At 36.1% G+C, this 24,088-nt stretch overlaps 1 protein-coding gene across 4 annotated transcripts in view; it reads right to left on the bottom strand.

The window, feature by feature from the left end:
* Positions 1-13,020, bottom strand: part of LOC149144408 (uncharacterized) — a 431,629-nt gene extending 418,609 nt beyond the window's left edge. Inside the window, exon 1 of one of the 4 annotated variants that reach the window (XM_089447736.1) lies at positions 12,535-13,020. In XM_089447736.1, coding sequence (XP_089303862.1) covers positions 12,535-12,556 — 22 coding nt within the window. In that variant the 5' untranslated portion in view covers positions 12,557-13,020. The remainder of the gene's footprint in view (positions 1-12,534) is intronic. The other 3 variants (XM_089447734.1, XM_089447733.1, XM_089447735.1) reach the window with 3 other exon arrangements.
* Positions 13,021-24,088: the final 11,068 nt, after the last annotated feature.

Genomic DNA, 24,088 nt, shown 5'->3' with positions numbered 1-24,088 from the left:
TTAGCATCTAAATTGTGCAATGTTTGATCGCATTTGTGCTCTGAATTCTAATGCATCTTCCATATTAAATCAATGGATAAACTCTCAATGATTTGCTTGAGTTTTTCAATGACTTACCCTGAATACACATTTTACTTGCTAGAATATTACTATTCACAGGGTTTAAACGTGTTCACTGAAATTTTTCACTTGATGTATGGACCTTAGCATCATTCTTTCTCTCATCTATTTTGCTGGAGCATATTAAATTTAAGGATTTCTATAGGATCAATTTTATGCTTTTAACTCTCTTAATGAGTAAATTGTGAAAATTCCTTGATTGCAATTACTGGATATTATTCTCCTAACTGTTAGCAGTTTAATTGTTTACGGAAATTAATGAATAATTCACAATTGCAATCTTCACCAAAAATTACACTGCGGAAATTAAAAACCAGGAACCAAGAAATAGATGCACACACAATAAAATCGACACTAATATTTTTGGACTAACATTGCAGAAAAAACCCCAAAGAGAAAACCAGTGCAATAGATGAGGGTTTATTTTATTATTATGAAACAAAAATGAAGAGTACAATATCTGGATACCTCAATGGCAATCCTCCAGCAAATAATCTGGCCAAAAATAATTAGGAGAAAAATTCTCCCTCTGACCTGCTCGCACTGCCTCTTGGCTGCTCAAACTATTGGCTGCTCGTCTAGCCTCCTTCTGCCTCTAGAAAAATTTGTTCTGCCTTCCAGACAATCTTTCTGGCCTCCGACAACTGAAACAAACCCTTATCGACAACTCGATCAGTTGGAGTGGCTAACTCGCATTGCTTGGATGGCTTTCTCTGCAGGAGATTTCGGCCTCCCTTCTCCTGCCTCTCCAACACTAGAAAACTGCTAGAACCCTCTCCGGAAATCTCCTCTGATGCTCCCTCAATCATTGATGCTCTCCTTCTGGCTCGAACTCTCTTCCTTGCTGAATCATGGCAACTAGATAGCTCGACCTGCCAAGGAAACTTGCTCCCCGCTTGTCTCACTACTTTGTCTATCTCCATCCCATCGACTTGCTCTTATAATCTCTCGTTCGAGCTTCAACAGCCATGATTAGATCCTCATCAACGGCTAAGATCATCTTAGACTCAATCCATGTGCGTCTCTAGAGCATTCTCGATCATCCTTAATTAATTCCCATTAATTAACGAGTTTTCCTAAGTTAGACTTCGGAAAAATTTAAATGATGGTTAATTAATTTAATTAAGGCGTTTCGCAGGCTTTTCTTGTGAAACGTTTTCAGGGTTTTGGAGATCTTGTGTTCCTTATCCTCTTAGACACAAATCTAGACTAGAAAACCTGTCCGATGCTACCAAAACAACATAAACTAACACTTAATGTTTCTCAATGTTTTTTTCTAGCTTTATTTACTGGCATATCACACAAATTTGACGGTTCAGATAAACGTTATGCATACTTTGTAACCTCTCAATTGGTGGAATTTGTCTGTGGTTTAACTTCTATTTTAAGGGCAGTAAAGTAAATCTGAAACTGGGCATAAATATTGGTTTTACAAGGTCTAATAAACAGGCTTAAACTTGATCTAACTTTGCTGAAATCTCCATGTTTCATGGTAATCATACACTAAGCCTTATTGCTGGTATAACCTCTGTTTCATGAAAGTTCATTCAAATGTTGTCTAAGTGTTATACTTTACATGGTGTTGAATGCTAAATCTCTTTCCAGATTGTGATGGTTTCATGGATGCAATACATGATCTAACGAACACTGAACTCACATTGTGAATCTACTGGAAACTTATGGTGTATGGTGATTAAGCAATCTAGAAATTACATAGCAGTGTAACTTTGGGAAATCGAGCATCTAACTGTTGTAAATCTACTCATCTTGTTCATGTATACATTTAAGAGACAGATCTCATTTTTCATCTCCATTGTTATGTTATGATGCGAGCATTTATTTCACAAATGGAACACATCTAAGTGGATCAGCAAATCTGGAACTTAAATGGCAGCTTTAAGGTAAATAACATCTCATAATTCCAATGGTTCAAATGCTAAATTGAGCATTTGCCATGGAAAATCATCTGCCACTTTGTCATTTAAGTTGATCAATATTTTCCAGCACTCTAATGCAAGCTAATGGTTAACAGTAATTTACTTAACAACTAGTGTTACATTCTTGTTAACCAAATAAACACTTTGCAGACCTTAATTTTCCCACATTAAGGCAAATTTAATTGCTTGATTAATCACATTCACGAATCAATCTAATCTGACTAACGCTCACACTTCTACAGTGAATTAGGCTAAATTGACCTTAGGGATTCCCCCCTAGACTAGGATATCAATAGTCTGAAGTTTGAGGCAAGGCCACTGAGGTGACACTGTGACAGTGGGTGGCTTGCCTGATAGTTGCCTTTGGCTCTCTTGTTGTGGTTAGGAGTTTTACATCTAAATGAGAGTTTGAGAGGTAGCATAACCAAACCTCCAGGGTTTGGCTTTTCTTCAGGAATTTCTGAAAGTCTTTCTTCAATGGGCTGAAAGAGATTTTCTTCTACTTGTTCCTCCTGATCATTTCCATTTTGTCTCTCTCCCTCCCCTTTCTCCTCAGAAACTTTAGGCTTCTTGGGAGTCTTATAATCTTTCTCCCACTACTTTTTTCTTATTGTATTCTTATTAAGTTATTAGGAAGCTCATCATCTGCATCACCTCCATCTTTTGTCGTCTTCTTCTTTGCAGAACTTTTAGTAGATTTGGTTTTTAAGGTGTGGATTTAGCAGCCCCTGAGGTATTCTTTTATCCAGTACATCTACCTCTAGTTTTTTAGGAAGTTGATGGATTACCTTAAGGCAGGTGCCTCCTTTAGTAAAGACCTTGAAGAATGTCCTTTTTCTATAAAATAGCCTTTTGGCCCTCAATCTACTACCTCTTCTTCATCATTCTGCTCTAAACTATTTTCATTATAGTCTTCCTCTTTGTTTTCTTCCTCATCCTGAATCATTGTCAGGGTTACCAGCATTGAAACCAGAGGTGTTGGCACTCTGAAAATCAGAAAACCCCTTTGACCTCCTCCCAGTCCAACTTATTTCTGATTTTGTAGCAGTTCTCATAATTACCGGACTTCTAGGAAGTTTGATTACATTTTGTATTCATATGCATTTGGAAAATGACTTCATAATAATAAAACTCGTGGTCTTATTTAGTTTCTCAATACTGTCCATTGTTTTCTCTCCTATTAAAATAGGCAAATTAGGAATGTGACATTTATTGTCCTTTGAGCACCAATTATACTTATCAACAATCTGTCTGCAGAGTTCAATCAGTAAAAATATATCAAGGGTGGACTTAGAAAACAAACAAGGCTCTCCTTCAAATCCATAAGCTCTGATAAAACTTTAAAAGTGTGGTCCTTTAGATAAAACCAAACAGCTTGAATTTCGTGGAGCGAAATGGAGACGGCTAGGGTTTCTGAACCAGGTTTCCATGCCGCCGCCGCACTGCACACCAGAGATGGAGGCTACGCAGGAAGCCCCCATAGAAAACCGACAACTGCGCGCCTTCTCCTCCCGCATCAGGGTAATTCTAAATGGGTGAAATATGAAACTGTGCATCGATCAGATTAGCCAGCCGCCCACAAGCTAAAAGACAAAGAAGAGACAGTGCGGCCGGATTGGATCGTGCGAGAGAGTTTATGGGCCGTGAGACCTACTGCGACCCAGTATTCATCTGAACAGGAGAGGGTTTATGCCAATGAATGGAAGCCGAGTGTAGCGGACCTAGCCAAAGTGGCCATGACCCCGAAGGCCCGGATTTTCTCGTTGAAAGCAGATATTCTTGACAGAGCGGTTGGGTCTTTGAAAAACGATCCCTATAAGCCAGATCCGGAGAAACCAAGGCACAGACAGGATCCAAAACTAAATGGTGCATCTGGGTTCACAGAGGAAAGGCCCGATCCAACAGATCGAGGCCTCAATAAGGTCGATCCACTCTACATGGATGAAGATCTGATACAGATCTTCATCAAATTGATAGGGGGCAGACATTACTGCATGCGGCTCAGCAAGGGGATGAGTATCCAAGCTTTAAAGAAGGAAATCCAGATTCAATTTGGAACCCCAACAAAGCACCAAAATCTGATATATACAGGACATAGTCTGCAGGATAACCAAACACTTCAGCACTATGGTATCATCAAAGATTCAACTATCATTCTAAATCTGCGACTGCGCGGCGGATGCAATGGAGCCAGCTCAAAAAATACAGGTTCCTTTCGGGATGCAGTCAAAGGAAAGGAAAAAATGCAAAACAAACCAGCACCAACACCAGAGCTACCAGGCCCCTATATTGTGGAACAAAAACCGGAATCTCCAATGCTTCAAGTATCTATGCCAGAGGTAACTAATCTACACACAGATCTATCCAAAAATGCTGTTATCTGTAGATTTAATGGGTTCTGGCCAAAATTAGATGCTTTGCATCAATGGATCTTTTCTACATGGTCATCTAACTGTGAAATTTACCTATGCCCAAAAGGGTTTTTTATAGTTAGATTCAACACAGAACAAGAACGAGATAGCATTATCAATCAGGGGCCTTGGTTTTGGGGCAGCGCTGGCCTCTTCACCACCCCCTGGTTTCCTAATTTTGATGCCAATACAATGAAAGTCTCAACAATGCCTGTTTGGGTAAGGCTACATAGTCTCCCTCTACATTTTTGGCATCACAAAGTTTTAATAGCCATTGGGAATTCCTTGGGGAAATTCCTAAAAATGGATGAAGACAGAGCTATCAGGGGAATTTTCACATTTGCCAGAATATGTGTAGAAGTGGACCTGAGTCAGGGGCTACCTGATCACATCACATTGAACTTCAATAATTCGTTGTGGACACAACCGCTTGACTATGAGAACACAGCATTCAGATGCCGCGGATGCATGCAAACAGGGCACCTCCAATATGCCTGTCCACTGGCCCGAAAGGACCCCAAAAGGAATAAGAAACAACAAAAAAATCCCAAAGGGTGGCAGCATACCGACCCACTGGAAGAAGAGGACATGAACACAGATCCTACAGAGAATCAGACAGAACCTGACACACAAATGGGACAGAAATATACACAGGAAGAGAATGCCCCAGTTACTCATTTGGGGCCACACATTCCAAAACAGCAACAAGAATCTCAACTGGAAGTAAGTGGCATCAAACGAACTCATGGATCCGAAGGCTCGGAATCTGACAAAGAACATCCAATGAACACAATGGAAAACCAGCTAGCTATTATTGCACCCACTCCCAACTCTGGAGGTTGGCGAAGAGTGGAGAAGAAGAAGGGCAGGAAAGTATAGGCTAGTTGGAATTTATTTTTTTCTCTTTTTTTGAAATCTTTTGTTTCTTGGCATTACAGGAACAACCATCTGCATATGCTTTAAGCATCTACAAAATGTAATTTTTTCATATGAATAAAATTACGACTTTTTCTACGGGAAAAAAAACCAAACAGCTTTCCCACGTAATATTTCCCTTGCTTCCTCTGTTGATCCATGGGGGTAATTACTTTTAAACAGCATTTATTCTCCAAGACATATTTGTCTTGAACCTGATAGAAGTTCCTCATATAATTTTTCCTCCAAACCATGGGATACCGAGCATGAATTCTGTCTCTTACAGGATCTGTTGTACTCTTTTTTGGGAAACCAGTGTGATTCTTCCAAAAAAGAAAGGCATATATACTATAAGACAATGCATGACAATAATTATTTTCTTAGAATCTTAGATTACTTAAACTGTCTCTAATCAGTGCCAACGATCATCTGTACCAAGTTCAACTCTCGCAGACTTCAGAAATGATGTAACTCACGTACAGATAAAGAATTTTCCTGCTTAGTTCCCCCATGATTCATGAGCCTACACAATAACCAGGTTATATCTCCAAGCGACAGTTTTAAAATGTTGGTCTCATCCATCTTTAATTCATCAGGTTTGGATTTAGGCTCCATCTTACATGAAATGATCAGGGCATGACCCCCTTCATTATTTGCCAAAAATTCTTTTGAATCCTTAACAGGAAACACTTTTTTTGGTTCCAGGAAACAACATTCTTGTAAAACTGGCACCAGAGTGGTATACGAAATTCTTACCTGGAACCACTGCCAATTGTCAGGGTTCGAAATCACATTTAATACCCATAAAACTCTGAAAAAGAAACACATCTGGAACCCCAGCCGCCTTGACCAGTCCTGAGATCCACATTCAGCTGCCTGGACCAGTCCTCAGCTCCACAGTGTTTCTCTCTCACTGCAAGAAAGGATAAATAGTAATACCTGCAAAACAGGATTCATCACCCCCCAAACTGCATCTCCCAAATCCATGTGTCAAACACGTCAATTCACTGGGCATGCCCCTCCTGCTTGTCTGACACGTGTGATATGAGCCCTCTGTCAGAAAGGCAGGCCCACATGTCCTGACATGTCCAACATGCAGGGCAGGAAATATCACATCTGAGAGTTCAAAAACACATTATAAAGTGGTCTTTGGGGCTTCATTTTATGCACCAATCAATCCCAAAAAGCCTCAGAATGTTCCCCAACAAGGAGAAGCTTGAGATTTCAAGTGTCTTTGCATCTGAGATTGTTGTTTCTTGAACAACAGCATTCTTCCACAGAAATTATGGCTCAATCATCAAGGGTTTCTGCTTAAAGGAAGGGCACAAAGTCAGTGTTGGTGTTTCTCCTCCTCCTCCACATTCAAGCATTGCTATTTCCTTTGCAACTTTTGGAAGTCAAGCTGCCATTGCTGGAAATAGAAACTGCTTTTGAACATGCAACTTCTATAAGGTTGGGGTAAGAGCACTTACTTTCGAGTCAAGAACCATTTCTTGGCCCTCCAGCAAAGATGATTTGGAGCATGTAAAAAGGCTTCTCCCAGGCTCAGCCAAAGAAAAAGTATGTCAAAAGAGGATTTTGTCGGCATGGCCAATGTGGCAGCAGCATGTAAGGTACAAAAAGATAAGGATCCTCTTTCATTTTTTAAAAAGCCATCCAACAGGAGAAGGGTTGGAGCTGAACTTGACAGTGAACCAACAAAACAGCAGCAAGGAAGAGGCATGCTCCCGATGGTCCAGTGCACAGTATCTTTTAAGTAGAGCTGCCAGTAGAGATGAATCCTACCATTAGTTTCTCTTTTTATCTCAATTTCCTTTCGCTCAATGTTGTGTGCTTTCCATTATTTATTGAAATGCATCGAGCTCTAGTTGAATGACCTCCAATTGGGTATGTACATCCTGGTCCGGAGAAGCTTAGAGCCACATTGTTGGCTAAGGCAAAGAGGGAGGTAGATAAATTCCTAGAACTTATTAAATCAGCATAACCCTAATCAGATGTTAGTATTCTTTCTGATGTATGTAGTATGGACAGATCCAGCACACCATCCCTCGTCAATTTCATGGTGTCATCAAAGAACGGACTGATCTTCTTGAGAGCAGTGGATGTTCTCGAAAAGTCAAAGATGCACAACATATGGGTGATTTGTTCATTAAAGTTGTGTGCAAATAATCACAGATAATGCACCTGTTTGCAAGCCTCAAGGCTGCAAACATGATTATGGAAATTTAATATCCACATGAATTTTGGACAGAGGCGCATTCTCTAAATTTAGGACTTAAATCTATGGCTTCAGATGTGACATGGATGGGAGAGTTAAATGATGATGCACACCATAACTGCATTTTTGTACAAAACAACGCCCATATTCTCACAATCTATAAATGATAAAGATTGCAAATACTCGATTTGCCTCCTCATTCATCGTGTTTAAGAGGTTGAGGGCGATCAAAACCACTCTTGCATCCATGATTATTTCAAAGTATTGGGCTTTCTAGGGAGAGAAAGATGTAAATGCTTCAAAGAAGGTAAAGAATATAGTGTTGGGTGATTACTGGTGTGAAAGGGTAGATGTTACCATAAAGATCGTGGAACCAATCATTTCTTTGCTGCAGTTTTCAGATACCAGTGTCATCAGAGCTAGCCAAGTTCGGACTATTAGGCTGAAAACCAATCTGGCCCCAGAAAAACCTAAACAGGGACCAGTTTGGACCAGTGCTTTTCTCAAACAGCCAATTCAGACAAGAACTAGCTAATACACTCTGTCCAGAACACATCTGACCTGTATCCCACCAAAACACATTACATTTTAAAAAAATACACAAAAATATATATCCAATCCTAAACCCTAATCCTAAGATGCCCTCCCCTCTTCCCTCTTTGCCTCACACACTTTTCATTGATCACTTGTCAGCATTTGGATATTTTAGAGCTGTGACCAAGAGAATCAATTTGGAGCAAGCTTGGAGTTGATTTGGCACTGCCTGATGACTGATTTGGGAGGATAGAGAATCTACATCAGTGGTCTACATATCTACAAGCTTGAAGGATAAGGTGTTCATGAGGATCTCGATCTAGGGGACGATTTTGATTATATGTTGTAATTATTTGTTTTTTTTTTCACTCTAGAAGTCATTTAAAACCTTAATGCTTATGTATTTTGGTTCAGATATGTACAGCACCTAGTGCCATTTTGATATATTAACCCTTACATGCTATATATATGAGTAACCTTTGCATATTTGGTTTGGATTTACACTAACATACATGAATATAATATTTTTTTTATTAAAAATTGAATATTTTACATATTTTTATATGATTGGCTCTTTTTCGATTTTTTGGGGTTTCCAGTCTAGTTCTAGTTCTGGTTTTGAATTCTAATAACATTAGTTAAGAGTCCTCCATAATTTTTTTCACTTCTTGAGAAAGGCATTATCTATGGTAACAAATGCCAAGCTATGTTGATTTTCAAGAAGTGAAAAAAGTGGCATATAATCTAGCTAGAATATCAAATAAAATAATTGGAAAAGGCACTGTCATAAGGGCACTTGGAATGATGTGACTGATCTATTGGTGGTAGCTATTTTGAAATAAGCAGCCTTCACTAGAGAATCTAGCCTTACTGAGGACAAAGATCTCCCAAAGGCCAAGGATGAATGTTACATGCCAAAAATGGGTTGCCAGCACAACCAAGGACTCAATCAAAGAGAATTTCTGGCTGATCAAACCTAATTAGAATTGTCTTGCACTTGAAGATTAAGCAGGGCCACCTTACATTTAATAATGAATTAAAACTTGTCATACGCTTGAAGATTAAGCAGGGCCACCTTACATTTAATAATGATCATAAATTCCTATCCAAAGAGGTCTTAACACCTAACCTAAATATCAAACAACTTGGCTTATTGTATTTCTCCATTTTGTTTTTAAATGGAGAAATGCAACTATTAAGTCTACCACAGCATTGATTTTTGTTCCTGCTCTGTTGAAGGATGATATGAGTACTAAAAAGGATTTGACCTACCCAGCTAACTTCAACACACCTTTAGGTAGTGCTCACATCCAAGAGGTTTGAATTACTTACGCAAACACTCAACATGTCTCCAAGTGCATTGACTCTTAATTCTTTGCTATTCACATTTTGTTTATTGAGATCTCCATATTATTTTAACTTTTTATGCATTTATGGTAGAAGGTAACAAGGAACTGAGATTTCAAAAATGCATTCCAACACGTTGGTAGCATGGTTAAATTGCATAAATAATAAATATAGCTTAACTTTGGTCACTATGTTAGAGTGCTTTCACACTTCTCGAGGGTTGAGATAAATTTTACTTACAGGTGACACTAGAAAAGTCATTTGGTCCATGGTGATGGAACTAAACCCCAAAAGCCATTTTTAGCCACTTCATGGTTGTGGGAGGGAGCAAGGGTGAAATTGCACACCTAGGAAAAAGTTTCTATAAGCGCTCTTTTGTCCATTGATATTCTAAACAACTGATTATGGGCAGGTTGTGATTGTATGCATACACCAACCAACTCCCATGGGCTTGCTTGTTATGCACTTATAATAGTAGGCTTCTACATGATGCTTGCAAAACTTGGTTGTGTGACCAGGGATCATGCCATGACCATTAAAATCATGTCTAGAGGGCTGGTGTCTCGATGCCTTCCATAGCAAGGCTGCTAAACATCTGAGGTAGACCTTGATACTCCTATACATTACTTACCTTATTTACTACCTTGCAGTTGCAACTACATGAATGTTTTTAGATGTGATAGGTTCGCTATGGAAAAATGTTGAAAATAGTAGCGAGTGAAGGTCTTATTGACTCGTGCCTTACTCAAGAAGACCACGATCAGTCCTTCCTTTATCATGCACTAGTTCATGGAGCAGTTAAGTCATGCATGGAGTTGGAGGAGCAGATTAGTAGACTTCTATCAGGCAGATGGGAGCTTCAGTTTCAATTGAGGCAAAGATTAGTTATAACTCCAAGTTATAAGTGGAGAGAGTTCAGTTCGAACTCAGTTAACTCATCAATCACAACTGCTATTCTAAATTCGTACTTGCCAGAATTAGCATGATCAAATTGCTTAAAAGGAGGACGAAGGCACATCATTGTATCATTCTTGTATGCACAAGTTTGTGTGTGAGAGCATCTTGTTGAGAGAGCATATCAAGGAGGAGCCTATACGCAGAATTGAGAGGGAGACTTCCTTGCAGACCAGCGCTAGGATTTAGGAGGAATTCCTAAATAATAGGAGCCACTATTGTGCTAGGAAATAGGAGCTGGATTGTGCAAGGAAGTAGGAGCTAGGTCGAGAGGATTGCAGGGAGTTTCAAGCTTAGTCCAAGTAGTGAGAACAAGTGTGTTCTTGAGTGAAACAGTATTGCCTTGTAAGAGATTCATATGCTCAAACTCTTTCAATAAAACTCTACAGCAAGTAGAGGATTTTCCCAGTTGGGTTTCCCAAGAAAAATAAGTGTGCTTAATTTTGTGTGACTGTGTTTTTATTTCTGGTTCTATTCCGCTGCAAATTTAAAGTAGAGAAATTCTGTCCTGGTGAATCAAAGTTGTTTCAGATTGTTCATCATAGCAGTTGCAGAATTTCAAGGAAATTCTACAAAAAAGGTGGGAAACAATCAATAGAAACTTAGCATCTATGCTAGAGGACACACATAAAATCTCAAAGATTCATCCATAAATTCTGATAGTTGAGTAAGTTTAGCCTATTATACCATGGTATATTGGTAATTTGGTGCTAATAGACATGTTGTTAATAAGTTAAACCTATTTACTCAAGTAGACTCTACTGCAAATTAAAGAGGTGAGGTTGAAATGACCCAAAAAGCAATCTATTTTAGACACTACGTCTTGCTGCGTACCCAACCTATGGTTTTGATTTACATATATTTTTTTTTCTTGGATTGTTAAGGAAAACCTAAATGAGAAAATTAGATGTCCCTAAGGTCAAACCAAGTGGTAATAAAAAATAAGCTCTTAACACTTTGGCAGTTGGTGAATACATACTATATTTTAAGCTAATTGGCAACTTTATTACAGGAAAAAGCATTTATTTGATTGTAACAAAATAAATCAATGAAATTTCGCGACAAATTTTTTTCAAAAAGGGGTAGGAAATGACCAAGTAGTTTTAGATTGACATGTACATACTTCTAAATATCATTTGCGATTTAATGTATTATTATTCTTAGAAGCAAATAACCCATTGTTATATGCAATGCTTAAACTTTCAGATGGACAAAGAACAGCTACAGTCTCCTTGTACAATCATTAGCGAAGAAAACATACTGTCAAGAAGGCCCTTTTTCTATTCAAAACACACAGAGGTGGAATAATGGGCTGTTATTGTTCAACCATCCTATTTAAAGTGACTTTGTTGGATTAGTTTGGAGGAGATGTGATTTAGAGAGTACCCTGAATCAACAAAGACCATTAAGAGCAAAATTGCAAACAAATACTACGATAATCGAAACGTGGAAGCAGTCATTGCAAACCTGTAGCCCGTGGTGAGAATGTGTGTGCCTAGTAGGCAGAGTCATACTTAAGCCCTGAATTCAATGTAATTTACCTGTTGTTAATCCTCTAGATGGATCTTTAGGCAAGGGCAGACAGAGAATGGACAAGAGCCTACTCCAACTATTTCCACATAACACTCACAGCAATAACAAAAAAGGGGAGCGTTGGGCTTATGATCTTGAAATTAATAGGTTATAGATTCAAGGCTTGTACAGTCTATGTCTTGTTTATCACTTATATATAGTCCCAATATGCATTGCCCTCTGCATGGGCAATCCCTTCACTTCAGCCAAATGAGATGTCAGGGTGTCTACAGACATGTGACCAGACTTAACAAGTGCATGCACTAGAAAGTACAAAACTAGATTGAACAAGTAACGGCATTGATTTTAACTCAATTAAGAACAACTGGATGAGTAAGAGGGCATCAAACAAAACATGAAACCACATAGCAAAGGGAATTGTTTTCAGAAACATTATAAGCCTATAAAGAAACACGTCCAAAAGCTTCAATGATATTTATACAGATGGGTAATCTTAAAAAAGATGACTACAACGACCCATGATAACAAAATTTGAAAGGGACCAGAATGTGATTGTGGTAAATACCAAGCCCACGTAGAGATGCCATAGCTGCTATAGCTGCTGCCTTGCGATTATGCTAGTGCTGATGAAGGTGAGGTAGTGGTGATTCCAGTTGCTCTCAGATATGATGAAGTCCTTAGCTTATCATTCGTTTTGCATGACTTCCAAAATATTATTCATCATAAGATTTACAGCTCATGCATGCAAAGCAGTCTCCACTTTCTTCAATTACCATCGTTTATTATTTTTGTTGGCCAAATTGCCCTATCCTTGTGTGTTTTGGTTTTGTTGGTGGCACCAGCGCTCTGTTTTTCAAATGAGCTAGGCAGAAGCTTCATAAATTAAATGGGTGTCGCGTTAGCTTCATAACATATAACTATCTTTGAATTTCCATTAATGGAAATTAGCATTGGACAAAAGGCACTTTTCAAATAAACCCTAATTTTATAAAAATAAAAATTATAAATTTGTTCTCAGGGCCAAAGAAATAAAAATAAAATTAGAAAATGAAGAGTGAATGCACACGCATTGTATTTTCTCTGGGCGTTGACGCCAATCTCTTTATAATGAATATCTACCTTGGGTTTTGCACAATTGGTTGACAAGGATGTTTCATATTAAATATCTACTTGGTTTTGCATTATTGGTTCACAAGGATGTTTTCAAACTAAATATTTGTCTTCAAATTTAATGAATAGTTTTGAAATTTTGATCATGATGTAATTTGTCTTCAAATTTAATGAGTAGTTTTGAAATTTTGATCGTAACTTTGTTTATTAATATATATCAAATTTGGTTAAAAAATATAATTTTGTGGATAAGTTTATAATTTTTGTATTATTGGTTGACAAGGATGTTTTCAACGTAAATATTTGTCTTCAAATTTAATGATAGTTTTGAAATTTTGATCATGATGTAACTTTGCTTATTAATAATATGTATTAAATTTGGTTAAAAAATATAATTTTGTTGATAAGTTTATAATTTTAATATTTAAAATAGTGAATATCAAAAAAATGTATTTAGATAATTTGAAATGGTTATACGAAATTGTAAAAGATGATTTTAGCAAAGTGAATGGAGTGTTTCATGTCAAGTATTAGTTTTGTAGAATGGTTTTTCTTGTTTTGATTTATTTTATCAATTAAGAATTAAATAAAATTATTAAAGTTGACATATTTTTCATTTATATTTATGATAAAACATCATACTTATGTGTAAGTTTATGGGCAAGTAACAACTAGTCATAGTCTATATTATTTGGCTAAACCTACTCCATCCTATATTCTATTTTTAGATATCTTCTATAGTGATTATCAATAATACATTTAGTGCCAACATACCAGATTTTCTAGAAATTGTTATGATTTGTTTTCTCACTCCATTACTTTGTGTATGTTTCCAAGTGATTTAATTATGTAGATAACATTAACACCCCTCTTTAGAAAAGATTGTCTTTCCCTACCCCTTCTCATTGTCTTTCCTTTTTCTTTCTTTTGGCTTACCCTATGTTTCCCTCTTTGAAGTTGCAATTGAACATCTCATCACAAGAGCACAATATGGAAATGATGATAAAGTAATGAGGCAAATAATTGGCCTTCAGTTATCACGATGCCCATTCATTTTTGTTGTTTACATTGATTTCCCTTCCTTCTATTATCCTTTGTTGACAATTCCTTACTAAAGAATTATGTCAAAGAATCAAAGTGAAGGATATGTTTAAAGATGGTTGCTTCAAGAATAAAACCCTTGAATTAATGTAAATAAACTCTTCCTTTCTAAAATATAACCAAAGTGTTGAGATCCAACAATAATAGTATAACAATCTTGAAAGATGTTGATAGAAGACTTAAGATGATATTAGACAATACACATACTCATTCTGAATATTGATATCATCCAACAAGAACAAAAAGCATGTAGAAGATTCTTCAACAGCTTAAACATTAGTACAGATATGAATTGTCTAGAAGGAAACAATCTATTAATGCAGAGGAACTAATATAAACAAATCGTCATTTAGTTTACTAGGTATTGAAAATAACTTTGTCAGGGAATTTAAGAGAGGCTAATCCTTATCCAAGCCTCTCCCAATGATCCACACAATCTTAAATGTACAAATAAAAGACTATGTAACACAAGAAATCACTTACATATGAAACAATATTGTTATAAGTTGAAACCAGTACTCCTTGATTAACTTTGGAATATTGAGATATTACAAAAATATCAATATCTTTGATCGAAGAATCAACATTTTTTATATCAAAATTTACAATATTTATAGAGTCTCTACAATATCAATCTCTACATAACTTAAGGAAACAAATTTTATCAAAAATAGTAACTTTTGAGTCATCACTTGAAACTAGAGCTTGCTTGAAAACCTTCAGCCTGACAATCTGGAACAACTTTTGACTATTGAATTTACCCCAAACAACTGGATCTACCCTGATTTTGTTCCTGAAAGTAGCATGTCTACTAGGATGTTGCTTCTATAGTTGAGATATTTATGGTAGAATTCCAACAAGCTTATCCCAATCTTCTCCAACCAGATAGGTAAAAGAAATCAACCTTCTATATGCTTCATCCAACTCAATATACTTTTGAAAAGTTAGTTTGAATATGCAAATATATTTGACTTAATAACATAAAAATAAATCATCATATAGTTTTTCAAGAAGAATTTGACCACTTAAAGTGCCTGTCAAACTAGTAAATTTTGATTTATCATTTGCTCTAATCAACATTTAAGCTTTGCTTTATGAATTCAAGAGAAAAAAATCCTTATAGGAAGGAAGAGTGGTAATCTATAAGGAGGAAGCTCACAACCATACAATGTTATCTCTGTGAAATTTTGATATAAATATCAATCTCCTACTTTTGTTTGTTCAATTAATTGCAAGAAGTGCTTAACCTCTGGCAAAATTCTTGGACGTTCAGTATCATTCAACAGATTGTAGAAAACTAATAAGATTTGATTTACAAAACTGGAAAAGGAGAATTCTTCATAATGTTTCCTAACCAAAGGTTTCCAATGAATCAATGACCATAAGTTGCCTGCGAAATCCTGTCTTTGAAAATGTACTTGAGAAAACATATCTTAAATATGAAGCAAGAACAAATATACCAAAACTGATTGAGATTTAAAAGACCTCGTGATACTGAAATTCATAAATTGTTCATGGATGGTATCTGTTGGATATTGACTGAAATTGGAGCAAATAGAAGTTTTTTTGCATGGAGAAAGGGTAGATAAAAAAACCTAATATAACTTCATCCATGGTTTCATCATTGTCATACCCAAACAAAAATCAGAGCATAGATATAATTTGTCTGGAGATCTTAGGAAATATGCTTGAAGGGTAAGGAGGATTACTCTGAGGAATATTCGCATTCTCTGGCAAAAATAACTCAAGAAGATTATTCCTTTCCTGAGGGATCAATTTCTAAAATATCTCCTACAAGATTTGATTGGAAAGAGGTTGAACTTGATTGGGCATAGAAACTTGCAGGGTTTCTAGAATGGATTCAGGTGAAATATACAACAATGGATTTTCCTCTTTTGAAATGATGGCTTTCTTACCTAGTAAATATATTTTTGAGCGCCAAACCACAAACCCGAGGAAATGGTAAATCTGGGGGAAAACAAATTGAGGAAGGAGGGATTACCAAACAACTCATTACTTTGGTCCTAAAACCTATGGAAATACCAACTTCTTAATTCATATAAATCAAACTCAGATTGGGTTTCAATCATTCTAGCATCCCTGACAACTAATGGCATTTCATTTAATTTTACATAGGTAGAATACTAAATGGTTTTCGACTAAACTTTATTGGCTTGACTATTTCGTTGACTCATCTTCAAATAAAGAAAAAGATTGAAAGAGAAGATAAAGAATAGCTGGAAAGGTTGTGATGCTTTGTTGGTATCATATTCTCTTATTCATTATTGGTGTTATATGTGTTGTCTTTATTTCTCCTTGAACAATACAAGAAATAGCCTTCAAAACCTTCGCTTTAAATTTTTTAAATCAACTATTGAATGGTGGAAATTAAAGTCAACATCAAGTGACATCAACTTGACAAAACAAAACCAAAGTGGAATCATGAGTGGGGGGGTGCATTCGGAAACCATGCAAGAGGGGTCCACTTTTCACTGAGCGTTGCCACGTCATTTTGGTGGTTTATTCAAAACAAGGAATCACAAACCCCCACCCCTGCACTAAATGTCAAGTGAGCGGGGGGGGTCCACTTTTCATTTGTGATCGTTGATCTTTGAGCATGAATCGATGTCATTGAAAGGAGCATGCACTTTAATAAAAAGTGCTTATTTATTTATACAAACAAACTTTAGAAGTTTGTATTAATACTAAATTTTATTTTAATATATAGCACTTTATTTATATAAAGCTATATATTAAACTTTTACAAAGTGCAAAAAATAAATATTTTCAATATTTTTTAACAAGAAAATGTTACAACGTTGGCTCCATCTGGGAACTGCCCCCCCATGGGATGTAGATAACCATAGTTCTAGTTCCTTCACCTCGGGCTATGGAGTCAATTTCATAGAAAAATTTCACACCTTCTCTGGAAAAGTAAATCACTTTGGTTATTTACAATGAAAAATATGAAGATTTACAATACTGAATAAAATGTTTTAAATATTGCCCATTCACAAGTAGTGAGAAATATTCTCCATCAAAATTCTGCAAAATGAAGGTGTTATTGTTCTTTGCTTCGACAATTTTGAATGGCCCTAGCCACATACTATCCAACTTCCCATGTTTGCCTTTTTCCTGTCCTCTGGCATCCCATTTCAACACTAAATATCCTTTCCTAAAATTTCTTTCTCTAGCCTTTTTGTCAAATAAGCTTTTCATTTTGTTTTGATATTGGAGAAGTTTACCTTGCACTTGTTCCCTTTCCTTCTCAAGCTCAATTATCTGATTTATTCTTTTGGAAAATTCATCTGACTCTTCATAAGAATCTTATAAAATCTTCATAACAAGAAAAGCTAATTGTGTATGAAACACTGCTTCAGTACCACATACAAGTTGAAAAGGAGATTGATTTGTTGCCTTTTTTGGAGAAACTCTATTGGCCCAAACTGCAAACTTAATATGAGTATCCCAACTTTTCTCATGATCAGCCAATACTTTTTTGATGACTTTAACTAGGCTCTTGTTTGAGGATTCAGTTAATCCATTATCCTATGGGTAATATGCAGTTAAATGATGTAAAGAAATATAATACTTCTAGCAAAATTCAAACATTTTAACTTAGCTAAATTCCTATGCATTATCTGTAATTAATTCCTTAGGATAACCATATCTGGACAAAATGTTATCTTCAATGAATTTAATTACTACAATATCAATTGCATTTATTACTATAATTGCTTCCACCCACTTCATAAAATAATAAGTTGTAGTTAAAATCCATTTATGTTGATTACTTGATGTTGGATGGATCTCTCCAATGAATTCTAAACCCCAATGCATAAAAGGTGCTTCAACTAATACTGGAATCAAAGGCAAGGAAGGCAGTTTTTCTTTACCTACAAAAATATCATAGGGAACACAACTTCTAGCTTTTGTTCCAACTTGAGAAAATAATTTTGGCCAATAAAATCCAGCCCTCACAATCTTATGTGCAATTGCTTTCCATGCATAATGTCCACCACAAATACCTTCATGGATTTCATGTATCACACTTTCTATCTCATTTTCAGTTAAGCATAACAAAAATATACCCAAAGGATCTTTCCAATAAAGATTTTCATTAATTATGCAATATTTTATAGCTTTGTGTTTGAGAGACCTGGCTTGAATTTAACAGGAGGGTAGTGCAAATTCTGTAAAAAATAACCGATGTATTTGTACCAATCAGATAGTATAAAATTTTCACTTATCTATAAGAAATGTTCCTATGGATTATTTCTTGAAATTGGAATTGGAGAAGGTTCTTGTGGATTTTTCTCTTTTTCCTCAAGAGAAGGTTCTTGTGGATTCTTTCCTGAGATTGGAGCTATAAGCTACATTACATATTTTATGCCTAAAATTCTCCAATTGGATTCTGCAAGAATTTTACCAAGTCGTTGACCTTTCACTACTTTTGTTGGCTTAATCTCGAAATCAAATTATTGGATCTTTGTTATCCATCTTCCTTCTTTTTATCAATATCTCGTTGAGTCAACATTGTCTTTATTACATTATTTGGAACATAAGCTATTATCTTTGAATGTAAAACATAAGTTCTAAAAGATTTGAGGGACTACACTAAAGCATATGTTTTTATTTTTCTATAATGCCATACTCGAGTTCAACGTCTCTCATGACTTTGCGGAAAAAATAAATTGGTTGTTCGAAATGCTCAGGATTTTTCTGTAATAAAACAACAACCAATGTAGAATCTGATGCAAATGAAAAACACTGAAAGGTTTAGTATAATCTAGACTTGCGAAAATTGGTGCTTCCATAAGTGCATTTTTAATCTAAGAAAATGATAACCCGGATTGAGTATTCCATTTTACTTCCTGATCTTTCTTGAGCATTTTGGTTACATCCTTAATTATCTCTGCATAATTTGGTATAAATCTCCTCAAAAAGTTAATCTTTCTTAGAAAAGATTGTATTTCCTTCTTTGTTCAGGGCAAACCAATTACTTGAATTTTTTATACTCTCTGAGGATTAGTTTTTACTCCATCCTTGGACAAAATATGTTTAAGAAGATTTCCCTCCTGCATTGCAAATATTGACTTTTTGGGATTGAGTGGATGAGAATCTGATTTAGAAAAACAATGAGGTAATCAAGATAAATAACAATGAATTTGTTTACTTCGCCCACAAATGCCAAATCCACGGCCCTTTGAAAAGTTACACCTGCATTCATTAAACCAAAGGTCCTTTTGACATACCTAAATGTACCCCAAGGTGTAGTAAATGTGGTTTTACTTTGATCTTCTTCATTTACTGCAATCTGATTATACCCTAAAAATCCATCTAACTTTGAAATTATATTTGACCCTATTACTTTTTGAAGAAGAAAATCCATTTTTGGCAAAGGATGGTTATCTTTTAGAGATGCTCTATTCAAATTTCTAAAGTATACACACAGTCTTATTTATCCATTTTTCTTTCAAACAAAAACCAAGTTAGAAATCCAATTTGAATACCTTAAAGGGATATTTATGTTAACATCTAACATCTTCTTGACTTCTTTTTCAATTATAGATATAAGAATTGGTTTGACTTGCCTCAATTCCTGTATGAAAGGCTTAATGCTAAGGTTCAATGGTATATTATGTTGTATGATAGAAGTATCATAAGTTTTAAGGTCCTCATATTTCCATGCAAAGAAATCTATGTACTATTTGAATAGGCTTATATACTTATCTTTAGCCTCTTTTGTTAACAACCTTTAAATTTTGATATTCTTGAGCTCATTTCATGTACCAATGTTGCATGCTTCAATATTTTCTTGTCGAGGTTTCACTTTTACATAAGTGGGAACATCAAATAGATCAAATAATTTCTCTAATGGAACCAATCCCCTTGGCTTCTTTGTCAATTGATGAAGTACACAGTGAACAAAATTTATTTTCCCAAAAAACATGAACCTTGTTTTTATCTCTTCATTACTCGTGGTATTTGAGCTCTTTCTTACAGTTAATACATGGGACACTTTTCCTTTAGCTGTGAATACTACTATACTTGCTTCAGTATTAAGTTGTTATACTTGCTTCAGTATTAAGCTCACTTGAATAGTATTGGCGCTCACTTGAATAGTATTGGCACTCACTTGATGGGGGGAGGACTCATTAGACTAGCCTATCCTTCCCTGCTTTGACTAGCCTATCCTTCCCTGCTTTGGGGATATTTGATACCTTTGTAGATTTTGATGGTTATGTAAACATATCGCTCTAAATTCCTTCAAACAACAAAAAAAATGATATGATACATCATTAAGATTCTATGGTGTATTCGTTTTTTATGATTGGTTGGGATCTCAACAAGAAATTTGTCTTGAGAGATTCCACGATATGAGGGCTATGAACAAACCTCGTTTAAATGGAAACTTTTAAAACCAAAGTTGATATCAAATCTCATGAAGGGTAAAATGTATAGGTGGATCCAAATCTGGAATTAATTCTAGGGTGAGATTAGCTGAGAGTGAAAAGACATGATTGAGGCAAAGACCTCAAAAATCAATAATAAAACAAAAAGATGCAGTTGGCCCTCCGTCATTCCATTCATTTGACGTTTTGTCAGTACTGTCATTCATGAAATCTAAACATATACCCTTTAGAAAACCAAAAAAATATCCCAAACTATTCATGATTTTGTTGAATGTCGGCGATGGAATTGAGGCCATCTTGCAAAAAAACCCATGTTACAGATTTCTCAAATTCCCGGAATTAATTCTAGGGTGAGATTAGCTGAGAGTGAAAAGACATGGTTGAGGCAAAGACCTCAAAAATCAATAATAAAACAAAAAGATGCAGTTGGCCCTCAGTCATTCCATTCATTATACGTTTTGTCAGTCCTGTCATTCATGAAATCTAAACATATACCCTTTAGAAAACCAAAAAAATATCCCAAACCATTCATGATTTTGTGAATGTGGGCGATGGAATTGAGGCCATCTTGCCAAAAAACCCATGTTACAGATTTCTGAAATTCGCCTTCAATTTCGTGAAAACTGCGCTTGAAGTTCACTGTATGAAAATGCCCATGAAATTTTGACTAGCGATTTCTAAAAGCGGTCTCACAGTGGGGTGGGCACTGTGGGACCCCTGGTATTGAAAATCACTCAGGAGGTGTTCGCTTTTAACCTGAGTGTGCCACGTCATAGAAAGAATATTGAAAAAAACCAATTATCGCGGACGCACGTCCCCTCCCCCCTTTGTTAAACATCAAGCAAATGGGAGGGTCCAATTTTAAATTCCAACCGTCAGTTTATCTACTAGAATCGAGCTTGTCAATCCAAGTAATCATCCTATTCAATATTTAGAAACCAAAATGTTCTTGTTGTAGACCATTCGTCATAACTCTTTCTTTGTCCATTCACGAAAGCGATGCTAAAGTAATGCCAACCTTACCTGTGATTTCGACCATATTTATCTTTCTAGTATGGATTATTTAGCTCAAATTCATTGACAGCAATCTGCTAACCTGGTTCAATAGAATCTTACTAAAGTTGGTTCGTATTATTTGAAGCAAAGGTCTTTGACAATGGCATGCAGTTCTACTGCTGCCGCAAATGGATGAAACTTTTCACTTGCAATATTGTTTGTATTAGATAATGTCTCAGAAATGTGTACCAATGACCTTCCATAAAATAGAACCACCCCGTCATTATTCCAAAAATGATCCTTCTTGTTGCATTGGCTTGTCATGGGAATCTATCCCACATATATAACAAATTGATAGACCATGTGCTTTATATAGCAAAATGTATGAAAGTTGTTGAGACGCATTGAGCACAAAATGTGTCGCACTGGCTTTCCTCTGCATTGACTTCCTCGGCATGTGCTTGGATGCTTGGTTGATCCAGGTGTAATTTGTCTTCATCTAGAGTGGGCACATAGCCCACTTTTGCTAGAACTGCCAAAGCCTCCACGTCGTCCTATGTATTTGGAAACATTGGAAGAGTCTTCCTCCACGTCGTCCTATGTATTTGGAAACATTGGAAGAGTCTTCCTCCACGTCGTCCTATGTATTTGGAAACATTGGAAGATTCTTCCTCCACATCGTCCTATGTATTTGGAAACATTGGAAGAGTATGTGCCCACTCTTGTTAGAACTGCCAAAGCCTCCACGTCATCCTATGTATTTGGAAACATCGGAAGAGTCTTCCTCCACGTCGTCCTATGTATTTAGAACTGCCAAAGCCTCCACGTCGTCCTATGTATTTGGAAACATTGGAAGAGTCTTCCTCCAAAGCCTCCACGTCGTCCTATGTATTTGGAAACATTGGAAGAGTCTTCCTCCACGTCGTCCGATGTATTTGGAAACATTGGAAGAGTATGTGCCCACTCTTGCTAGAACTGCCAAAGCCTCCACGTCGTCCTATGTATTTGGAAACATTGGAAGAGTCTTCCTCCACGTCGTCCTATGTATTTGGAAACATTGGAAGTCTTCATTTGAAGACAAAGCCTCCACGTCGTCCTATGTATTTGGAAACATTGGAAGAGTCTTCATTTGAAAAGAGTAGCAATTCGTCTTCAAGTATTTTAACACCTTTTACTTCATGACTTCTTTTAGGTTTACCTACTTCATGACTTCTTTTAGGTTTATGGCAGTGAATTGTCCTATGTATTTGGAAACATTGGAAAAGTCTCCTTCAGGAGCAATTCGTTTTAAAGTATTTTAACACCTTTTACTTCAAGGCATGCAATTTTAAGTTGAGAAGCTTCATATCATTCATTCGAGTATTTTAACACCTTTTACTTCATGACTTCTTTTAGGTTTATGGCAGTGAATTTAAGGCATGCAATTTTAAGTTGAGAAGCTTGGTATCATTTGTTCGGTTTAAATATTTTAGTAGCAGCATTCATAGTTATCCCCTATGATACTTTTACTTGAAAAACCACCTTCATTGATGCAAATCATACAACGAAAACTCTTTTGACCAAATACCAATTGCCAAGGGGATGAGAACACCCAAGCAAACTAGCAATTTTTTGACAAAGCTAAAAACTCTTTTAGTGTGTAGTTTTGACCTACAACGCCTTCGTCAACAAATTTTTGTTCCATTAATGAACATATTAATTATACAAATTTCTGTTTTGTTATATTTTTAATAGTTTTTTCAATTGTAGATTCATGTTCGAAAAAATTACAAGTGAAAAAATGAAACTATTATGAGTCTAGTGAAGACCAACTAATCTTTTTTAGTGTTATAGTTATATTTCCCTTTATGTGCATCAATGGTATGTGGATGTCAATGTAGAGGTTATGCATATTAAGGTTCTATGTAAAATTTGTGTATGTACAAAGCTAAAATGGTTACTAAATCTCTACACTTGATATGTATGTGTGTGAAATTTCCAAGGCATTTTTTTTCTCCGTACATAACAATCTTTCAGATTTAAGAAAAATGTGATGCATACTTCCATTCTACCTCCATGGTCATTAAAACCAACAACAACAAAAAATTATTCCATTAGTATTTGAGTTAGATAGGTTTGAGATGTTGAACCACCCTTTTCTTATAAAAACAAGTTCCTCCTTGCATTCACACATAAGAAGTAAATTCAAAGAATATCCCCAAGGGTTAGCTCAACTGGTAAATGTTCCTACATGAAGTCCAAAAAGGTCTCAAGATCAATTCTTATTTTCATTTGGGGTTATCTGTAACCCCCTCCTCCCACATTTACCCAAGTAACCGGCCAACCGGGGTAAACATGTGACGAAATGTTACTACAATATGATTGGACTCCCTAATTGTCAGTTAAGGAAGTGGAATCGAAGAAAACACACCATACATACCTTCTGCATCAGCAACAGAACTCCCAAGAGCCATCCCAACCACTCAGGTAACCAACCACTGGGTCCCACTAAGTTTT

This window comes from Pinus tabuliformis, chromosome X (assembly GCF_031772625.1).
Source record: "Pinus tabuliformis cultivar Carrire ecotype Pingquan chromosome X, CPIR1, whole genome shotgun sequence".
Classification (NCBI taxonomy): Eukaryota; Viridiplantae; Streptophyta; class Pinopsida; order Pinales; family Pinaceae; genus Pinus; species Pinus tabuliformis.
Note: the sequence above shows the minus strand (reverse complement) of the source record. Positions and strands in the feature narration are given on the sequence as shown.